Source organism: Cibotium barometz, chromosome 58 (assembly GCF_041138505.1).
Source record: "Cibotium barometz isolate CiBa-2024 chromosome 58, ASM4113850v1, whole genome shotgun sequence".
NCBI classification, from domain to species: Eukaryota; Viridiplantae; Streptophyta; class Polypodiopsida; order Cyatheales; family Cibotiaceae; genus Cibotium; species Cibotium barometz.
The window spans coordinates 7571389-7583514 of NC_141103.1; the positions used below are offsets into that span (position 1 = coordinate 7571389).

The window sequence follows — 12126 nt, forward strand, 5'->3', positions numbered from 1 at the left end:
TTTGATACACCGCATGAATTGCAAAATCAGTTGGGTGTTATGGATGGTTTGGAATCTGTAACTTTAGAACCACTACGACTCATGATGCATGAGAATGCCATAGCCTACAACATGGGTGTGATGGATACCCCTATCCATCTACTCTTGTAAACTCCTAAGGAGAATTTTATTTTTGTTTTGGAGATTGAATTGTTGTTATCTTTTTTTTTTTTTTTTTGGGGGGGAGGGGGGGAAACAATAATTATATGGCTGTTTTCTGAATTGTTATCTTTGGTGTGCAGAAAAAATGCTAGCTGGTGGAGCCGGTCGAGGGGGAAAGTAACTGGCAAGCACCGGTTGTCGTTTTCTTTTTCCTCCGATCAGAAAAGCACGTACGCACAATCTACAGAGCTTTCCGACGCCATAGCCACGACCTCGCTTTCGATACATCCAACAGGTTTTAGGGTTTTTTTTAATTCACATCCGAAGATGCTGAACTCTTTGCCATTTTCCTTTGTGCCCTCGCTGCCATGGCCGTAGCCCCCTTCTCTTTTCATTGCCTAGCTCTCTGCACCATTTGTTTTCTGTGAAACCCTAATTTTCTTACATAGAAATCGGATTTCTCTGTAATTTTTCTGCATTTCTTTCGCTTTCCCCGATCGCTTTGTAAAACCCTAAGTCCCTCTCTTCATCCATGGCGGACTCCAAAATCGATGGTGTTGGATGCGAAGAGTCAGGCGGAGCAGGCGCAGGTGGCTCTAATTTCATCATCTCCGCGCTCTCGAGGATCCACGGTATCTCTCTTTTCTTGTTTCTCAGAGTAGAGTGCTCTGTGTATCTCGATAGGACTTGCGTATTTAAAGTAAACCCTAACCTAAACACAGTCCGTTCTGGAAAAAGCTGCCGGCAACAATTTAATTTTATTGCAAAGTTTTGGTGAGAAAATCAGAAGCAAAAGTAGCAAACATTTCCAAAGTAGAAAGACATCTTGAATACATTTTTTGTGCAGATTCTTGGGAGAACAAAAAATATATATGAGATGAATTTTTAAGTTATTCAAGGTGGAAGATAAATAGGGAAAATCAGAAAAAATATGTAAGGTGATGGCTACTTGGAATGCTGATGAGTATAGCATTCATGATGCAAAAACATGCCCATTGTGTTTTGCCCCCAAAAAACTGGGGTCCCATTTATTTTTCCAACAGTGAAAATCAGGGGGGAGGGGGGGGGGCGTGTGTGTGCAGGATGGGGCTATTGCTGAACCCTAGGCAATTTGGTCTTGATGTTTTTGGCTCTCATGGAAATAATTACCCTCTTTTGCTAAGCCAATGAAGTTTCTGCTTTGAGTGGTTTGTTAGTGTAAGTCTCTGAGTGTGCCTTATAATGGATTATCATGAGCGCATGTTATATCTTTACAGTTTTTAGGAGAGATTTTGTCATGGTTGTTGAGTTTATATATGCTGCAGATGAAGGAAACAACATATCTGAGGTGACGAAGTTGTCCCTTGGATCTGGTGATGCAGAGCCGAAAGGTAAACTATGTTTTCAGTGACCTGTTCTGTTCAATAAAGCATGTTTTGAAGCATGCTGTTTGTGGAAATCTAGTCTCAAGGACTGGCACTCCGCTGTCTTGACTCTTTTGCAGATCTACTGGGGCAAGAGAATACTATCCCTTTGTCTCCTCAGTGGCTGATTTCAAAATCTGGTGACAGCAGGCCACCACCACTGTCAATGGTTAGTAAGTTGGTTATCAGCTAAAAACAGTTCTTTTTCTGGCTGCCACAAGTGTTCTTCATGCAATATGCCATTTGGTTAATGCTATGGTGGAATTTGGTTTTCCAGGAATCTCCACGAACCCCTGGCAGTCATGGAGGAACCAGCGATTCCGTGTTTAAGGAGCGATGGAGGACAGAGGGAAATCGTGATACTGACAAGAGGAGAGATTGGTGGCGCACAGCTACAGATGCTGATGGTGGCCGCCGAGATCGCTGGAGGGAAGAGGAACGAGAGACCACCCAAGCTGGTAGACGTGACAGGTGGAAGGAAGGTGGGGATGGTAATAATGATTCCAGGCGGGCTGAAAGATGGTCCGAGAACTCCACAAATGCAAGAGATTCAGCTGAGGGTAGACGCACTCCTTCATCAGACCGCTGGTCCGACTCCTTGAGTCGGGACACCACGTTGGAGGCTGTCCGCCGTGAGAGCAAATGGAGCACACGTTGGGGTCCTGAAGACAAGGATAGGCGAGAGAAGCGGCTGGAAAATGAGAAAGAAGGAGATGGTGGGCAACATCAGGATAGGCAACATTCTCTTCTTAATAGCAGTCGAATTGAAAATGACCGTGAGATTGATGCTTCTGCTCGTGATCGCGTTTGGCGTCCTCATTCTATCGCTTCAAGAGGCAAAGGAGAGGTTCCCCCTCTGGGTTCAACTCCTCCAAAATATGCTCCAGGTTTTGGTGTGGGGAGAGGACGTGGTGATAGTTCTACCATTGGCTTCGCGGTAGGCAGAGGCCATGCAAATTTATCAGGGAGTGGTGTGGTGCTTGGTTTGCGTTCTTCTTCTATTGGTGCTTCACGAGTTGTAGATAAGTCTGATGTTGATCAAGGGTACCGTTATCCGAGGGCTAAGCTTTTGGATATATACCGGAAAAGCAGTGTTATTTCCTCTTTCACTGAATTTCCTGAAAGTTTCATGGAAGCACCTCAGCTAACGCAGGCAGAACCTGTTGAGCCTTTGGCTTTCATTACACCTGATGTGGAAGAAGAGGTGAGCCCCAGTCCCCAGGTTTACAGTCCATCACATCAGCTGTTTTGGTGTGTTATAGTTCTATAAATGTCTGTGCCTTAAAAGCTCCAATTTATACAGACTATTCTGGAAGGGATCGGGAAAGGCAACATTGTCAGCAGTGGAGCTGTGTACTCAATCCCTAAAGATACCAAAAATCGTGAGGATGTTAGTCAGAATCGTTCCAGAGGCCAGATCATTGGTACCTACAAATCTTGTGTTACATTTCTGGCCTGCCAGCAGATGCTGTTGGTGTTTATAGGTCTGAAAATTGTGGTTGTTTGTACAGGTGGCCAAGAAGATGGGATTTCTGAAGTTCATAAAGAAGATACCTTTTCTGCTAGAAACACGCAGGTGCAAGATACCGTGGCCTCCAAGCACATTGTTTCTTTTCAGACCAAAGCCAGTAATGGATTGGATTCAGCTAAATCAATTGATATCCGTGTCCAGCCAGAGGGTGAGTGCTTCTACTATCCTTGTAAGCACATGATTTGCAGTTTCATACAATCTCTGACACTGCGTTTTTGATTTGACTGCTTTCTAGGTAACCCTAGTGTTGACAACACACTTGATTTGGCATATTGGCATTCACACACATCGGAGATAGATGGTTTCATGAGACTTAACAGTGCCATGGATATCAAAGATGAGAGGCAGGGTAAGCATTCTGGCTTAGGCCAAACAGATTACGAGGACTTAAATCTAGAGAGGTCAAGTGATAGGATGAGAAGGCAAAAGGTTGCGGGACTTTTTGAAAGAAACTCAAATATGGAAGAAGGTGGCAGCCTTGATGGGAAATCAGAGATTTTTGATAAGTACATAGCTATGCCGTTTAAGGATGCCCCGGGGCTTGCTGGTAGGATGGAGCATGAGGAGAGGAAAGAGGCTCTAGAAGCACATTATGTCCATACTCCACCAGAAGAACTTTCTCTATTCTACACTGATCCTCAAGGAGAAATCCAAGGCCCTTTCCTTGGTGTCGATATCATAAGTTGGTTTGAGCTTGGTTATTTTGGCACAGATCTTCTAGTTCGTATTGCTGATGCTCCGGAAGATACTCCCTTCACTCAGTTGGGTGTTATAATGCCACACCTGAAAACGAAGGCACAATTACTTCCGGGGCACAACACTGCCTTCAAACATCTGGAGGAGAGGGATCATATTGTTGATGAAGAGAGTTTGCCATTAAAAATTTCTCAACAGGCGACACTTGATCCTATTGAACAAGGTGAAGCTAGTGAGCAAACCTTGTTGCATGGTAAAGAGGTATTTGATGGCTCTCTGGAGAGAGCCAGAAGCTTGCTCATTAATGACTCACAGTTATTTGATGGCAGGAGAGGTTAGTTTTTTGGTGCTCTGGAAGGTTTCATTATTTTTTCATGCTTTGTTTCTATTTGGTGTTTACGTTATTCAAAAAACTTTGTGCTCTTGTGTGTTGCTGCAGATGCGACAGTTCACAAGCTTTTTGAATCACGAGAGAAGAATTTTGACAGGCATGTAGAAGATACTTTTCTTGAAAGAACTCCTTCACTTCAACGCAGTATGCCTATCTTTCCTGACGTCGAGACAGAAAGTGTGGAGCTGTCAAAGCAGTCTCTTTTCTCACAACACTGGACTACTAGGAGTGATTTTGTGCAGCCAGTTTCTGAAGCAATGCCTAGGTCCGATGGGCATCTGCCCCCGAGGTTGCAAGTACCTCAAGCAGCTCTTTGGCAGCCAGGAACACATCCCTTATCAGCTAATTCATCACCAGGCCCATCTACGACGGATGGGGCATGGCGTGATGCCTTGCAGACTGAGGTTTCATCATTCTTGCATGGACGAGATGATTTTCACATGCACCAACTGCAGCAGTTTGAGAAGCACCAATTACAACAACAAATGGAACCCTCTCAATTAGGGGTTCCCCTCCCACGCCCTTTGCAACAGCAGCAACATTCGTTGCTAGAATTTTTAAACCAACAACGGGCATCTGTTCCTCCTTCCTTAGAGCAGCTCCGGAATCCAGCTCTCTCACATGACTTCAGTGGAAATCCATTGCAACAGTTACCATCCCCACATCCTTTGCAACAGTTACCATCCCATCTGTTGCAACCAATTCCTGCTCCCAACCCTATTTTGGATCAGGTTTTCAGACTTCAACAGAAGCAGCAGCAGCAGCAGCAGCAGCAACCGATGCTTGATGCCAACTCCATTTTGGATCAGGTTTTGAGACTTCAACAGCAGCAGCAGCTTCCACCTACATTTTTTGAGCAGTCTCTGAGGCAGCATCAACAATTCCCTGCAGCTGACCTGCTACATACGCCTGTTGCGACACAACGCTATTTGCAAGAGAACTCCAGAGTTGATGTACAGGCTCAGCAATTGGAGCAGCTGCGTCAAAGACAGTCACAAGATGTCTCACTTGAACTCTTCCTCCGGCGGCAACAAGAAGAACAACTTCAAGCTCAGCAGCATGCACACTTGCTTCAACAGCAGCAGTTGAAGTTTGATGAGCACCGTGTATCTGGAGTGTGGGAGGTGGACGAGTTTGGCCAATTTGTACGAACTCAGGCATCTGCCCCCATTCGCCCCCATGAAGCGTTTCAGCAGCAGCTGCACTGCCAGCCAATCTTTCCTCCAATTCATCAGCCTCAAGCTCAAAATCTGCAGGTAGAGGTGCCAGGTTTGCATGGTACTGACTTTTCCCAATTGCAGCAGCCCAAAGTAGACATGCGGACACCTATGAACTTGCAAGCAGAAAGGAATCTTTCAGCATTGCTAGGAGGGACCTCAAGAGTGGAAGCGATGCCTGCAGAATTGTTAGCACATCTTCAAGGGCAAAGGGCAAGGTTTGAAAGGCAAACTAGTTTGCCAGTACGTGGTTCGATTCCTCTGGAAGTGGACATGCTAAGAAAAAGTCAAGCTTTTCGAACACCCATCAAAGAATCAAATGACACTGCTGCAGACAGATGGTGGGGTGTTGGGCAACGTGGTGTTGATTTGGAATTGAGGGAAATGTATGGGAGAGGGGAGAGAAATGCTTCTACAATCGAACAGCACTTTAGACAAAGTCAGCTGCCTGGTCTAAACTTGCAACAAAATATAGCCTCTATGAATGATCACATGATTGAGGCACATAAATTTTCTGTTAACGCAGAACTTTTAAGGCAGTCTTCAAAGGATAGTCAAGGCATTGCTCTCAGAATGCAGCAGCAGCAAGGAAACGGAACAGCCCAATTGATGGGTGAGGACTTATCGAGGCTCTTAGCGTCATCTTTGCCATCAAAACGAGGTGAGGTCCCTGCTTCAATGTTGCTCAATGAAGAGCCATCTATTCCAAACATGTCGTCTGGTATCCATCAGCTGGACTCAATCACTCGCATCATGAATCCGATTTCCCAATTGGCTTGGAATGGTGCAGCACCTACAAAATCTAAGGGAGAGGAAACAGATTGGCAAAGAGCAGACCCTGCTGCCCACATGGAGTCACTGGTTCTAGGTGCAGTATCGGATTCCTGGATAAATTCTACCCCTATGATTCAAGGGGATTCCCCTCAAGTTCCTTCTTTTGTCCATTCATCTTTTCATGCAGGCCAAGGTGAACCTAACTGGGACAGTTCTTTTGCCTTGAGTGCAAATGGCAATGTGGGTAACCTGCCTACTGCAATGAATGAAGAGATGTCTGGCTCGATGAACCAATTGACTGATGTTCCAACAATAAACACTGATGAGGGTGAGTTTGTGGAACCCAAAGACACAAAGAAAAGCAAGAGACGGAGCTCTAAAGGCAAGGCTGGTACCCTTGGAAAGACTGTTTCAGTCACAGTACCAGAGCCTGCCTCAGGTCTATCCACTGCTGGTAAATCTCCAAAATTGCTCCATGTGTTTGATCAGTTTGCCTCTGTCACTCCTCCAAGTCCTTCGCTAGGTGATTTCTTGCCACTGAAGGAGGAGCGGATAATCTCTCAACCTTCACCTGCATGGTCAGTGGATCCAAACAAACATGCCAAGGTGGCAAAATCACTCAAGGAAATCCAGGAGGCGGAGAAGAAGGCAAGAGATGAGCAGGAACGGCTTCTGCGATCTACACAACACCAGATGCAAGCTACTGTACCTAAACTTTCTAATCCCATACCTATAAACAGCAATGAATCTGCATGGCAAAGGCCTCTATTATCCTCTCCGTCCCAGCTTCTAGCTCAAGCAAGAAATCAGAGCTCATCACAAGCTCACCCTGGCATGGTGAAGCCAAAGACTGGTGTTTTGGACAATGACGATGAGCTTTTTTGGGATTATAATGACACAGGAATCACTAAACAGCCTTCTAGGACAGAATGGTAAGGTTTTTGCAACTACTCTTTGAATTTAAAGACTGAAGTCATTCTATGTAATGGAGTTTCCGTAGTATGCTGGATGCATTGCATTTTTTCTGTTGACATGCTAGTACCATTCCTCCTTGACTGACTTTTGAACTTTTGGCTATCAGGTCGGACCATATTGCACCAGTTAAGAGGGATCATATGATGACAGGAGTCTCTGTAAAGGGAATCCTACCTCGTCAAGCAGCAGTTGGTGGCCCGTCTTTGTCAGGGTTTTCTGCAACCATATCCAAGCCAACTTCAGTGAAGGTGACAAGCAAGCAATTAGAAGGTATACTTTATACAAGGTCTGTATGGTATGCTTTTCCACATCCACATGATTAAGTGAATTTGGGTCAGATGTGGCAGATGGCTCGATCCTGACAGCAGCCCCCCAACAGGCTTTGCTTACTGTTACGGAAGCCAAGGCCTTTCGTCAATGGTGCGAAGGTCAGATCAAGAAATTCAATGGCAAGGGCCGTATCCTTCTGGACTGTTTTTACCATGATTTGTGTTTTATTGGTAACATCGTATTAATAAGTATCCTCACTCAATTGAAATCCTATTTGTAGCCTTAAAATTGTTTGCTAGACATGTCACTCTTGGAGTTTTGCATGGCTTTGCCATCCATATCCGAAGCTGGGGATTATCTCACGATGTATCTTGGCAATGAGCCCTTGGTGGAGGCTTTCAAAGTTGAGTTCCTTCGTCACAAGGAGTTGATTCCTCCTGAGGTGGGGCGTGTTGTTTTTCCTGTGAGTGAGGCGGTGATCAAGGATGACTCGGACTCATTTGACAGCGAGAAGAGGACAGACACCACAAACAGGAGAACTTCTGAGGATGAAGACAATGATTTCGAGACGGTAAGATCTGGAAAGAGAAAGGGCAAGAAGGGCAAGAAGGTGGTTGATCCATCTCTTGTGTTAGGGTTCAATGTCTCGAGCAGCAACAGGATTCTAATGGGAGAGATCCAGCACATTAATGATTAACTGAACTGGTCATAGATTTAGGTGGTCTACATTAGGATTAGGTCTTCGCGTATCATTATAGGAGTGCATTATTCAATCTTCGTGATGTGATGCTTATTTATTTTGTAAGGGTATAGATTCTCTGATATTAAGTTACTGAGTACAATGAGGTGTGCACTAGTGATTGGTACACCTTCTGGAGGAGAGCAGTGTATCAGGGCACCCTCTGCCTTTCATAGTGATTAGTACACGTAGTCATACAGAGTACTAGAGAGAGGTGCATCAGGGGCCCTCTCTGCCATTCATAGAGATTGACATTGAGAAAGCAGGTCCTTTTAGGTGCCCACTGTACTATGAGGCTTACAATGTTTTTACTGAGGTTCCATGGGGGTTTAGGGGGTTGTGCATAGTGATGGACTGCACAATGGTCTAATGTGTAGGGGGGCTGAGAGGCTCACATGAACAAACTCTAAACCTGTTGTCACTCCATTCAAAGAACTGCTGAGATGTACATAAAAGTAGTGCTTTTGTCTAACCTGTGCTTTTCTCGATTTTGCTTCTTGCTATCCATATTTTTTCCAGGTAGGATAAATTCTACCTCTTGAAATAGTTATCTGATTTTTTCAATGTATCGAGACCAGGGAGGCCCTTTCGAAGAGAGGCTTGTTTTGCATGTGATTGGATCTTTTCAAAGCCTAGGCTTTCATTCACCCTTCTCATGAGAGCCATCATCGGCCAGATTCGACTCACCTATTCTCTGTTTTACACTTATGTCTACTTACCCCAGCTTTAACATGCTACTAATTGTTGGTTCGACTTATCTCTTCAGTATTACCTATGCTGAAAGTCAACGCTTCATGCCAAGTATTTTGTACCCAGGATATGGAGTTCCCTTCATAAGTAGTAGCAATGCTCGAGTTAAGGTTTTGAAAAAATGAAGCAAAGCTTCAATAGTTGGCATTCACTATTTTGATGATAGCATTTGTGAGCTGAATGCGAGGAACTTAAAAATGTTGATTCCACTAGAGAGGGGCATCAATTCAAGAGTTCTTTTGTTACTACTATAGTCTATTGAGTATAATTGAATTAATATGCCGATGTCAATATTGTTGAGACTAAGTGGAATGCTCGACTTTCTTGAAGGATATTTTTCTTATCTTGCTGACTTATGAATGGGTTATGTGTTCTATAACCATTTTGCACATGTTACCATTTTGCACATGTTTTGTTTTCTATCTCTGGGATGTTTTTGTTGCGAAGATAAGATTAAATTGTATATTGCATGTTGCATTTTTGGCCATTGCATATTTGGGTGTCCCAATTAGACAGCTTTATTTTTTTATCTCGAGATTCACATTAAAGGACTATCTAAGATTATTGTAAGACACCATCAACAAAGGATATTTGAATAGTTTGTGTGAAAGGATTTGTTGCATTTCGTACTTCCATGTAATCGATGATATTTGCATCATCAGTTAGAACTTCCACAATTTATTGAGTTAAGTTGAAAGTTGTGAAGATTCCAAATGATCAAAATTTGACAGAATTAAAGTTTTTCGATTACCAGTAGCTTCAAGTAAGACTGCTTAATCAAACGAACCCAGAAGTAGATGACTGAAAAACATACAGGCCATAGATGGCTTGAGATTGGGTGCTCTTCGCCAAGCTCCATACACGCATTGATTCTCTACACTACAAGGTGCTACTCCTTAACTTGTATAGTCAATAGAATGAAACCTCTAGGTAGGCCTAACAACAGAATGGCCAAAAAATTGTCAGAAGATGCTAATAGAATTGAAAGAAAGTAGTGTGCAAGGAGAATGGAAATTTCTGCAATTGTTGGAGATTGCTTCATGAAATTGGGTGGAATATTTCATGCATTCTGGGAGGGGAGAATTTGCCATTTTGGTCTTGCAAGAGATGAGCCAACAACCGACCATTCCCAAGGGAGGACCAGACCCAATGAGCATGCCTAGCAAGGTATATCAACTACAGAGGAAATGCCAGACAGCCCACTAGGGCCCACAAGTGCGGCACGAGCAGGCAGCCAGCGAGGTGCACATCCATGTGGAGGAGAGACTCCACAAGCATCTAAGGCTTGCCACGTAGTCCTTTGTAGCTTGTGAGACCTTGGAAATTTACACACAGATTGTGTTGTTACAAGACCTTGGTGTTAAAGGAGATATTACATTGGTGCACTTGCTGCAGACTGCAGGGTTGATGAGAAGTTGCTTGGAGTTTGCTCTATAGGACCACCTTGTAGTTTTGCTATTGCAGCTAAAGAAGTAGAAAGCCTATATTTCCCAAGTTGGATTTTATGATTGATACAATAAAGTACTGAGGTTTATGCCTAACTAAGATTTTTGTACATGGGATTTATATGATCTTTGTAGAACATGCTTGTGATCAATTTGGGATACATGTGGGGAAAGGTCTCAGCCTTATGTGGGAGCTTAGTATGATGTGATTAGTGCATGAAATGGAGGTTGTGGTTCTATTTGCAAACGTGCAATGTCAATGGTTTATGTGTAGATAAGGGCCCTCTTTTAATTACAAGCATTGAGCCCATTCATGTGTATGTATAAGAGGGTTTTGTGGTCACTTCATTAACACCTTTGTGACCAATTGATGTTAATGGGAGGTGAAGTATTTGGTCTATGATTTTAGCTATGTCCTATACATATTTGAGCTTGGGTTGAATGTACTTTGATGTCCAGAGCTATTGAAACAAGTGGGGCTAAGTATATGTGTATGGGTTGTTGGTATGCATGGTTGAGTCACAGTTAAAGCAAAGTTATCACTTTGTTGAGGTTTTTTGAATTCATAGTGGGGAGGTGGAACTTCATTCATTACTCTTGTTCAAGTCAAGAGCTTATCTTAGCCTTGCTGAAGCATATGTCATTGGGTCTTGCTTTTGACGACAAATGCAACTTTCGATTGTGGGTGCATTAGCTCGTGAGCTCACAAGAAAACTATTGTAAGGGAATGATTGTGTATTTCTTATTGACTAGCTGGAAAAAATGACTTATATGGAAGTGACTAGCTAGTCGGTCAAACTTAGAAATAGTTTTTACACTAGGTCGACCAAACTTAAAAATAGTCCGGTCTTTAGTACTAGTCTTAGGCAAGTATGTACACGAAGTCCGTAGATTTTTCTATTTGACATTAAGCGCATTGTAAGGTTGGATTATATGTTTCACTGCTGTCTTATAAAAGGTAAGTGTTTGTTCGTGCGGGTAAGATGATGAAGCGTCTTATGGCAGGTCGGGCAGGAAAATGTTAACCAATGGAGTGGTTATAACATATCCCTTTCCTAATGGTAACTATGTTCCATCTCACCCAAGGCGGTGGTGATATAAGGTGCGAAGGGTCCAGGATACACGATCGAGGGTAAGTGGTATAGTTCGGGATCGATTCGCAACCAGATATAGGGAAAAGTGATACTAAGCTTTGAGTAGCCCTAATCGATAGCTTACCGAGATGGCATGGAAAGTGATAGGTGATATAGAGGATCTTCATGCTAGGCCTTCGTTTGTTGTGCAAGTGATGTGGACCCTTTAACATGAGGTAGTTGGGAGAAGCAATCCGCACCTTGTTACTGGCAGAATGAACACCGATTTGCATGGGTAGATGGTGGCTCGGATCTTCATGGCACGATATAAGAGTATGTTTCGATTTCACAACATGATGGAGAGAGATGAGGCATCTTCATGGAAAAAATGTCGGCTAGCTCCCAGATACTGTGGGCCATATGCTGTTATAAAGAAAGTGGGCGATCTAGCCTATAAACCTCTTGTGATGAATTGGAGTTGAAGAGAGTGTGATTTTTGAGGGATCTTGGTGGAGGAAACTTTGGAGGGAGCTTTTTCTAGCAATTCCTCTCTTAAAAATGTGGACATTCTCTCTCCAGCCCCTCCACCGCTACCTTCTCCCATCTTCTCCAAACTACCTCCACCCACCACCTCTCAGCCCAACCCATTTTCTCCCCTCTAGCCCAACTTAGCTTCTCCCTTCTCTCTCTTTCCCACTCTCTTCCTTTCTCCCCCCTCCCC

At 43.7% G+C, this 12126-nt stretch overlaps 1 protein-coding gene across 2 annotated transcripts; it reads left to right on the plus strand.

The window, feature by feature from the left end:
* The first annotated feature begins 266 nt into the window (after positions 1-266).
* Positions 267-8609, plus strand: LOC147605849 (protein ESSENTIAL FOR POTEXVIRUS ACCUMULATION 1-like). Of its 2 annotated transcripts, none has more exons than XM_086792939.1 (11): positions 267-773; positions 1446-1511; positions 1625-1713; positions 1822-2748; positions 2848-2968; positions 3056-3223; positions 3311-4105; positions 4211-7085; positions 7235-7398; positions 7467-7586; positions 7698-8609. In XM_086792939.1, exons 1-11 carry the CDS (start codon positions 674-676, stop codon positions 8093-8095), a joined length of 5823 nt encoding a protein of 1940 aa, XP_086649065.1. In that variant the 5' UTR covers positions 267-673; the 3' UTR covers positions 8096-8609. The 2 variants fall into 2 exon arrangements, with proteins under 2 accessions (XP_086649065.1, XP_086649066.1); XM_086792940.1 differs by having other exon boundaries at positions 7476-7586.
* Positions 8610-12126: the final 3517 nt, after the last annotated feature.